Source organism: Atta cephalotes (genome assembly GCF_000143395.1).
Source record: "Atta cephalotes unplaced genomic scaffold scaffold00034, whole genome shotgun sequence".
In the NCBI taxonomy this organism is placed as follows: domain Eukaryota; kingdom Metazoa; phylum Arthropoda; class Insecta; order Hymenoptera; family Formicidae; genus Atta; species Atta cephalotes.
In genome coordinates, this window is record NW_012130098.1 from 2284970 (window position 1) to 2295733 (window position 10764).

A 10764-nucleotide genomic window follows, 5' to 3' on the forward strand; every position below is an offset into this window, starting at 1 on the left:
AAAAGAGGAAGAAAAAGAACAAAGAAAGGTAATATATATATATATATATATATATATATATAATTTTAAAATAAGGATTAAAACATTAAAATTGCTCTGTTTTGCATTATATTTCATTTTCTTAAGATATATGTATATTATTATTGAAAATATAAAAATATACAAAATTATTAAGTATATAAAATTATTTTGGATGTCGAAGGAAGAGACGCTTAAATTTCTCTATGATTGGTCTCCTTAAATGTTAGTTACACTACTAATAATGTGGAATAAGATTCAGAAAAAGAAAAAGGAGAAAGAAAGAAAAATGAGATAAAAAAGAGATGAAAAGGGAGGAAGACGAAGTCGAGATAGTTCTATAGATACGAGTTAATTATTTAATAAACTGGAAAATTAATTTCATCGCATTTTAATTAGTCCAGAGACCAAGGGAAAGCGGAAACCTGCACAGCACGATCATTAAGTCTGCATTCAAACGACTCGTCTAACGTGAGTTTTACATGAAATGCTTGTATTACACGTACCCGAAATATTCGGTAATTTACCCTATTAAACGTCTTAATTTTCTTGATTGTAAAATGCCCAGAAATGCTTTGCAACATGATAAAAAATTAGATTTTACCATGCTCGAATCTACGCTACAAATTTCTGGATTTGCAGCTACAAAATTAAAATTTTGAATCATAAAGATATCATACAGTAAGGATACGTTACAAAAAATATTCAAAAAAAAGATTTCATTATATAAATAATGTTTTAGAAATTAATTAGAAATTTTGTTGACATTTTTTTAACTTCTTTTATAATATCACTCCCTTACTCAAAAAATTAAGTTTCTCAGAAAAAGAGAAAAAATATTCAATTTGGCGGAAAATTATTGATTAATTATAATAACATAAAAAAAAGATATATTCTGAACATGATAAAATGTTATTTTTGTTTCCTTAAAAAAATCTTTTTAAGTTGCAATTTTTCAAGAAATTAGATCACTTTGGATGATTGATAAGGTAATATTTATCTAACTCATTCATATAATAATATAATAATAATTCGCAAATCACATTTTTTAAATTGTTATTTCTAAAATCAGGGAGCAATATAATATAATTGAACTGTATTGATGAAATATTGAAATCCACAATACGAAAGAAATCTAATTATAAACATTTATTCGAATTGTATATTCAGTTTATACAAATAAATTATAATTTTCGTAATACAGAAAATATGACAGAAAATATCGCGTATTTTATAGATCCTATTTTTGAAGAAAGATGCTCCAGTCTAGTTAATTTTCGGAGCAAACCTGTCCTTGACGATCTTTGACTATCGTTCCCATAAGTGCACCGTAACAATTTATCTTCCAAGGAAATAGCTTTTTATTAGTCCCGCGAGTCTTTCGAGATGCACGACACAAAAAGGAACGTATAACAAAAGTAATAGGATAGCTATAGGATGGTGGTCAATATGAAATAGAAGGACGAAATAATCTTGTCCTTCAATTTTATGGGCCAAGTCGTTCATTCATCCGTCCACGAAGACGAAACCAAATTGCGGCCAATAGCAAGTCTCATCCTACTTCCTGAATATTACCGCCGAATCCTCCGTGCATCACTCCCGGTCAAGACAGGACAATTTCGACGTTCCGTGCTTTCGAGCATCGGCCGCACGACTGGTTTTCGTCGATTCAAAGACGTTGGAGGTAGACTCAGACGAGTGAGCGTATCAGGCAAATGGAACGTGCGAGCTATTGCAATTTCCATGCGAAATTCCATACGCGACGTAGCTCCGATTGTGGCCATGCTCTGTCTTTAAACTCGATCACAGCCATGAAATGTTCCTATTTTTATATTATACAAGGGATGCCCTTGGCTCGCTTGACCGTTCTTTCGACAATCCTTCGAGAATAAAATAGATATTCTACAGCATCATCTTACTAGATTGTATCGTAGTCTTTATTATGCAAAAAACACATACGATTATATAACGTTTTTGGAATCATAGTATTTTTCATTAGAATTTTATGTCTTTACTATTTTAATAGAATTGTTTCTCTGACACTTTTGCAACTCAAGTGAGTGCGATTCTGACACTCCGACTTAAATACTTCAACAGGAGAGATAGGCGTATTAGTCAATAACTACATTCATTGTAGCGTGTATTAATTCTGATTATGTGACTCTTCATGTGTTTGTACAATTAGAATTATGATCTACAAATCAATTGAATTATTGCGCAAGGATTACACATCGGATGTACAATGTCGTCGCGATGATACAATTTACCTACCGTGCCACACACTATCATGGCGTTAATTAATCTAAACGATTATGACCGTATTGTTTGAAGCATCGAATTAATTGCGGGAAATGCTAAACTCTCTTTATCGTAGGAAAGCAGAAACGCTTGAGAAAGTTTCAGCGTTCTGGAGATTAGAGCCGATTCGGTTCTATTTCTGAAACCCGCATTTCCCGTCTCATTCCTTAAAAAGAGGGATGATTCTTGACAAATGATTCTTAGAACGTAAGTTTCTTCAATCAGAAAGTGCGCAAGTCTGACTGCGATTTAATCTGACGAAGACAGCAAATAAGATAGAATAACTATATTAACAAAATTGCATAAAATGTCGAACAAATCGGAACGATGTAATAGATTCGAATTGTTGTAGTTTTTTAATGTTTATTTTTTAATAATTTTACGTATGTTTTTCCTGTTGAATTGAGCACCTAACTCTGTATAGAAATATAATCTATTAATTTTTATTTTAAATATTTTTGTAAAAGTTTTTTAAACTTTAAAAATGGCAAACTTTGTAAAAATGGCAGATGAGTATTCGTAATATGTCGCAGATATGCCGATTGATAATAAATAGATAACATTAATTGATTAAGAAAACGAAAAGTATAAATTCCTTCATTCGGTAAATACTTTAATTAATGGGAAAATTACTTACCGTTCGCGTGCGCCGCAAGCAGGTCCCTCAGTTGTTGCTGGCCAGTGGTCAATTCCACGCAGCTAACCCTAACGCTAAATCTGGCACCAGTTCTCTGTCGTTGTTCCGAAATACCGCGGAAGAGCCATGCTATAGCGCAAGGAATTGCGCCCAATGTATGGCCAGCCTCCGGAGTTCCCAGCATAGTATGAGACTTACCTAAATTAGAAGGAAGAAATTTGTTAAAGAAATTTGTTGGCTTGTGGATTACAGGTAACGTAAACATGGAATCATGGAGGAGGTGATAGTCAGTGTTTAAACGTGCAATGTAAATGCAAATGGCATAGACGAAAATTACTCTACCAATTTGAATTAATTATAACTAGTTTATTGTCCGCTTATACTGCCTGTTTATTCATATTCTATGATATTCGTACAATTTAAATATACGTTCCAGGATTTTTTTCTGTATTTATAGTTACTCTAATCCATATACAAATTAAAATCTGTGGAGATAAAATATTTAGAGGTAACATATTGAAAGTCCAATGTCCACCCTCAATAGAAGCGATGACGGATCAAAGCTAATATTTCGAATGATCCTTGCCAGACTGACAGATTTATTGACGTAGAGATCGAATTAACGCCCGTAACCGTGCCGCTGGTGCGACTGGTATGTGGACAAGCTTCATTGTTGATTGGCATAATCGCAATTTTCCCCCTGTGTCGGGACGAATCAATTCACATGGATGAGTTCGAAAATCCTGTTTATGTATACGAATGGAGCGCGAGCCGAATGGGTGCAATAATTGCATTGCCAGATTTGTGGTCAGGCTCGAGCGGACCGCTTAATTTGTTTACTATTTAGTGGACGACAACGTAACGGCTAGAATGACAACCAGCGATTATGTCGAAGTAGTTGATGCACGGCAAAAGGATCGATTGTTATTTCGCTTTTAGCAACGATGTGAAATAAATATTAAAATTAATTCATTCGGATAACAATAATGGGAAATAAATCGCATAATAAAGTATGGTTCGGCTGTATGTTTAATGACAATTTCAGCAAACTTCTGATAACATATTGGGCGAAAGTTTTTAGCACTGAAGTTTCGACAAAATTGAAAGTCGAGCTCAAATACTCTGCTGTTGACAGAGAAATAAAAGAGCTCTTATTAAAATCATAAAACAGTCTGATGAGAACGGAGAGACGACTTATGGCAGAGGAGGGAGGAGGAGGTTGCAATACGAAGGACGAGAGATTGAAGCGAAAGGCGTAAGATCCTGGCAGAGGGAAGCCCCCGTCGGCAATGGTGGAGTAATGGAAAAGCAGCAGCCGCTGTTGAATCTTAAACGTTATTTAATTGTCTTAATGTAAAACGGTGAATTATGTTGTTATTTAATTAGAAACACGGCAAAGGAGAGGGTCGGCCTATCTTGCCGGTAACGGACCGCGTTTGCGTCTCAGGAACTTTTCAATGGTTCCACTTTGGAGAATTCGCGCTCCGTTGGCAAGATTCGAGCGGTCGAACCGCAAAAATTCCGCAAGAATTCACGCTATGCCGCCACGAGATTCACGAGGTCGCTGACGACGACGTAGAAAAACGAAGCGGTAGCCGCTGCATTCTCAGACGATCGGTATAACACTCTAGCATAAAGATACTTTGAAATGGAAATGCGACTGATAATTAAAATTCCGCTCGAATACCTCGTTGTACGCGAGGAACGTCAGTGCCAATATAAATTGCATGACAGAAATTGCGTGTTTATTAGTTAAAATATCAAAGAAATATTAAAAATTAAGGAAAAAAAGATAGGACGTCTTTATATAAGAATTAATACGAATAAAAATAATATATGCATTGAAAAAAAATATAGTCAATTTTAATAAATATTTAGTTGAATACTGCCAACTAAATATTTATTAAATATAAAGATATATTTATTTAATACAAGAAATATTAATGATTTAACAATCATTTTTTTTATTAAACAAATATTTACTTACTGTAAGTAAATGTTTAGTTGACAGTATTGAACTAAATATTTATTAAAATTAACTATATATTTTTTCTCAATGTGGATTTATAATGCATACAAGATTATTAAAAATCAGATAAATCCTTTCTTGGCTGCGTATAGAATGAAAAGAGCGTGTCGCGCCACAGTCCCTTTGACTGAATCGCTTACCAAGGTTATTATTGTCAAAGCTTCATGTTTTTGAGAGAGGAATGAGAGGGAAATCTCGGTGCATCAAGCACGCGTGCTTCTTCCCCTCACCGTCGTTGCATAATCCACTTTCACGGTCCTTCCGCGATCTCAAAGCTTTCGTCGGAGTGTCTGCAGTTGTGGGATCCCCGCGCGCAGGGGGTAATTAGGAAACGCGCTACAAAGTACAAACGGGCCCATTGTTGTCGCTATATCTGTATATATGTAGTGATATATATATATATATATATATATATATATATCTCCGTCCGCTCTCTGTCCTTTCGTAAGAGGACGAGTCCTGTTGCTTTGAAAGTGCAAATCTCTCTCATCCTTTGCTTTTCTCCTTCGACACCCTCTCGCGTGTCTTTATCTATCTTCTGTCTCTCACGGCTTCTCCGCACGCTTTTTATACGCAACTTTTCAGACCGCGAACGGTAGACATGCGCGCGTGAGCGAAATACATTTGGTTTCATCGGCGATTGCTTGGCGTGAAGTAAAAGATGGGCTGGTCGTCATTTAAAAAATTGCTGGGCTGACTGCCTCTGTCGTGCGTATGCTGTCGTCTTCTCATCTCGCAGATCCATGTAATCTGATCTTCCTCCTAGTTTCCATCTCGCCTTCCTTATTCCTCTCACTGTTCTAATCGCGACCACTTTTTCATTTTTATCTTTTTTTTTGCAGAAGAAGATATAAAGGGATAAAAGAGAATCGAGATACAAAAAGAAAAGAGATAGAGACTGAGAGAAGGAGTTGGAGCAGAGAGGAAAACGATGGAGAATACGGGGAAATTCGAGAGAAACGTTCGCATAACGATGATCAAAAGCAGTTTGCTTGCGGACTTACTTGAAGTACTTTTGAAAAAGAGAGGAAAGACACTGTGCGAATTCGTTTGGCTTCCTTTTACGCAGCTTTTGTCTATGGCCGTTAGGCTCTTATCTTTCCGATGCGCCTCCTTTTGTTTTCGATTCTATCGATTCCCCTTTCCCGCGTTGCAAGAAATCCCGCTCGACTGTAAGAACTTCGGCACTGAAAGTCGACAATTTCTCAATGTGCTGTAGAATTATGAAACCGTATCGGTTCAAGAACGATAGAAGCCAGCTAATGTCTGAAGAAATTCTAAGTTTATGCGACAAAGTTAATTTTAGAAATAGCATTTCTCTGTGCACTGTCATTTTATTCATGTGAATTTAAAATAACGAATAATTATTGAGGAGAACTATTTAACAACTTATATTTTAAATTAATTTTCGTGAATATTTTATATTAATTTTATCTGTCTTATTTAATTAATATTATCTTACACTCCAGATAGATTTCCATCTTCCTATTTATATGTCAAATATAAAAAATCTTTCAGAAAGGTATATAATTAAAGATAGATTTATAATCTTCATGGAATATTTCTCACTGAATTCCTTTTAACATTATATTTTTACATCTTTATATAATGCTAAAAGGAACTCAAGCAGAAATATTATAAGTTTAATTGCTTCTGATACCGACTGTAAAAGCAGAAATTTATCTGAATTTTATTTTACTCAAATGTTAAAAAATATTTTAACTTCGTTTACGATTATAATTATAAAAATAAATTTATTGTTGGACATTATTATTTTGATTATAAATATCACATATAAAATTGTATAAAAATCAAGGCAATAAAATATAAAAATAAGTTATATATAACGAATAAAGAATTTAATTTATTAATTAAATAAGAAACTTAAAAAAGTAATATTTTCTTATGTGAGAATTTTTTTCGATTTTGAAGCGTATTCATGTATAGAACTAAAGTAATATCACAAAATAATTTAATAATGTTTTTTATGCTAAACATTTTTATAAGAATATTAATAATAAGATATTAAAGAGAATCTAAATCTGCAAACAATTTTAATAAACTCTTAAGTATTTATGTTTACAATTTTATGAAAATTTTAAATACGCATTTAAATATGTATTTTTAAATGTATATTTGAATAACAATAGTAATGAGAGATAGACGCTGTGATATTCATTCTATATTTGAATATGTGTTTAAAATGGGAATACATATTTCAATTATGACAGTTTTCAAAACATATATTTTATGCAAGATGTACTCTCTAAATCCATTAGTCTTAAAGACGTTTTCACGCAGAAAGCGCGTGATGACGACAGGACAGCGAACAGTCTCTTGGATTGTGATATGTTAAAATTCGAAAGGTAGAGAGAGAAAGTGTGTCCCAGTGGCATACATTATCACCATTCCTTCCGGTCTCGCTTCTTCACTCTTCATTCTTCTATTCCTCTTTGTCCTCAGTTCCTTTCTTTTTCTCACTCTCTTTCAGCACCGACATTACCACCCGAGGATTCTCTTTTCCGCGCACTTTCCATGCATAATCATGCATTTGCATGCAAACTCGATATTACTACTTAAAATGTAAAACAACTCTGCGCCTCTACCTTGCGGCAGCACAACGAAGAGATGTCAAGTGAACAAAGGAAAGAAATAAAGCTTAAATAAAGAATTTTTGCGACATTTTCTTCAAGAGCGGATCGTGTATATTAATATGCTCGTACATTTTATTCTTCAATCGAGAGGAATATGCAAAACAATATTGAATGTTTACCTGCCTAATGATAATCTAATTTCAAAAATTAAGGTGACTAAAAAATCATAAATACTTACATAAACAATTTAAAATCTTAACTCAGCAAACTTAACGAGTTACGTTTGCTTAACAAGCAAACGTAACTCGTTAATTATTTTTTTCTTATTTAGTGTAAGATATCGTATAGTGTTTTTTATTCTTATGTAAAAATATAATTTAGATGTATTTAAAAATTTATAATTTCTAAACTTACCCAAACCGGCGTGTCCAAAACAAAATAAGCAGCCATCCGTTCCATTAATGACCGCATGAATTACATCTGTAAGAGCGCTTGAACAGATCTCGGTCTGGAAAGAAATTGCAAACGATCTGTATACATTTTATGATTACAAGCATTAAATTACTGAAAATAATGATTTTGAAAAATTTTGTTTTCATCTTTGATCTTTTAGTGATTAACACTCTAAATTGATTGTATTAACACTGTTCAACAAATCTTTTTTTTCAATACAACTGTGAATAGTCATTTTCAATATCTACCTGTTGAATAAGAATCCGTTATTGAAATTAGCTATTATATCATAATTTAAAAAAATGACATCGAAAAGGCAAAAGCGATTTTGAGAATTTTAATTGTATCACTAGTATCAAATTTTTTTCTAAATTAGTGCCACGTAAACGTATCAATTTTCAGTTTTAAAATGCATTTTGATTCTTTTCGAGATATAACAATTTGAAAATAGTTCTTAGGAAAAAAAAATGATATCGTATTATAACGTCATAAAAACCCTCAAAATTGTTTTTTTTTGCCTCTTTAATTTTCATATTCTCATCAAATTGTGATATAATGCCAAATTTTGTTTTGATTATTTTATTACATGAGAAAAAAAGCTTTCTTTAAATTGTCTTCTATATTAAAACAAAAAATCATATTGAAACGAATCAAAATTAATTTAAGCTAAAAGTTGATACTTTTACTTTGACGTGAATAAAATTTAGAAAAAAATTTGATACCAACGAACATCATGAAAATTTTTAAATCATCTTTTTCTTAATTTGAATAATCCTTTTTTGCCTCTTTGGCATAATTTTTCTCAAAATTGTGACGTATTAGTTTTTTTTTCAACCGATTCATGTTCAGCGAGTAAAAATATGTTAAAAATGACTATTCATCTTCGGTAAAATGATGTTAAACATAAATTACTAATTACTTGCATTTTCAATGTAGCTTTAAGATGGCTAAGTAGATGCGATTTTAATTACGTCTGTTTCGAAATAATGTTGTGACAAGAGAAAGAGATGGTACGTCAAGCTTTTGCAGGACAGAACGAAGAGCTCGGCCAGGTTAGGTTCTCGTAAAAGTGCTTAAGAAAGCGCGTTGGCGGGCCAGGTTTAATAAATGCGTGTAACAGCTCTAGAGCGAAAAGCGAGGAGAAAGGCGCAGGGAGAAAGAAAGGGGTCGGTGAGATTATGGAAGATGGTCCTTTGTTTGTTCTTAATGTATTCATAGACTGGAAAAGACTTTTCCTGCATCGGGAAACAATGCTTGGATCCAAGCAGGGCCATTTTTAAAAAGGGCTGTATCTATGCGTTAAATGGTCGCAACGGTCGACTGTAGAGATATCGAATATCAATGAGAATTGAAGGGAAAGGAGATGATGGTGGGAAAATCAGAGGGTTGTTCATTTGGGAGGCGGGTTTCATGAATTTCCTGCGGAAACTGCCGAGGATCCCGAATTGAGCCTGCGGCTGATGTGTCACGAATCACGAGCGATCGATATAGCAAAAACGCCATTAGATCGACTATCCTTCGCTTCGACGGCGCATAACAAACGGAGACTCAGACGAAAGAGATGAAAAAACGATCGTATGTTATGAGAGAAGGTTCCGCCAGTTTATAGAGAAAATCGATAGGAAGATGAGAACGTGTTGATGCCTCGGCGAAACAAGATTGAAATCTTCGTGGACGAGAATCGGATGAGCCCGAGATGGAAAAAGAGGCGAACGAGAAGTTCGTGGAAAGAGAAAATGTAGGGGAAGAAGGAATGTATCGAGGGTTAGAAAGAGAGAAAGTGAATGCGGAAAGACAGCTCTAGAAAGGTGGTTGAAGTGGAGAATCGAGGTAAGAAGTGAGATGTCTGTTGTGGAAGGACAGAGAAAGAAGCCGATCGTTTTCTTCCTTTCTTTTTTTTTCCTCTCCCTCGGCGGCAAAAGGATAGGGAAATAAGGAGTCTAGTCCCTTTCCCAATATGGTAATACCAATCTGTCGTTGCTCGTTTCAAAGGGGCGGCCTTTGGGGTTACAGCGTGTAGCCGCAAACGAGTCTGTCGATACTACCGCAGATTTACATTGACTTCTCGATATAGATTTAGACGAAGAAATGTTTCTTATGCGGTGCTTTGACAAACAAAATTTTTCACTTAAGACGGGAATCATTCGTGTTAATCTACATCTATCGCACGATAATTAATTCTTAAACGCCATATTACAGAAACAACACACTATATGAGTAGCAACCAATGAAAGTCTAGCCAAAGTGAATCATGTTTTTGATTGATTAAGTTAATTATGAACTCTATTCGGTATACAATTCAAATAGCTTTCCAAACATTTTCAGAAAGTGAGAGAAAGAAGGAAAGAAAATATAGCTATCTGTCATTTTTATCCGCTTTTGCCGAACTCTTATAGAATCTCTAGGTATTAACACACCCAACTCAATTCGATTGTTTGTAATAATTGTAAAAATAAATATATCGTAAACAAATTTTTTTTCAATTGCAAAATTAAACATAAGAAACATAAGTATACCAAGCGTATGTATCTTTATTAATAAAAAAAGGAATGGAAAAAGTATTAGAAAAGCATAGAAAAAAGAAAGCCAATTAGAGATGTACCATAAAATATAAGGCGTTGATCTCAATAATAAGATTGCAATATTTACATAATTATAAATTTATATAATTTTATAATTTAATAAGGTATTTATATAATATTATATATATATATATATATATATATATATATATA

The 10764-nt window shown here is 33.6% G+C and overlaps 1 protein-coding gene across 1 annotated transcript in view; it reads right to left on the reverse strand.

Moving 5' to 3' along the window:
- Positions 1-10764, reverse strand: part of LOC105621580 (kinesin-like protein CG14535) — a 147085-nt gene that overhangs the window by 19876 nt on the left and 116445 nt on the right. Inside the window, exons 3-4 of the mRNA XM_012203050.1 lie at positions 7991-8084; positions 2954-3151 (exon numbers count right to left, since the gene is read on the reverse strand). Coding sequence (XP_012058440.1) covers positions 2954-3151; positions 7991-8084 — 292 coding nt within the window. The remainder of the gene's footprint in view (positions 1-2953; positions 3152-7990; positions 8085-10764) is intronic.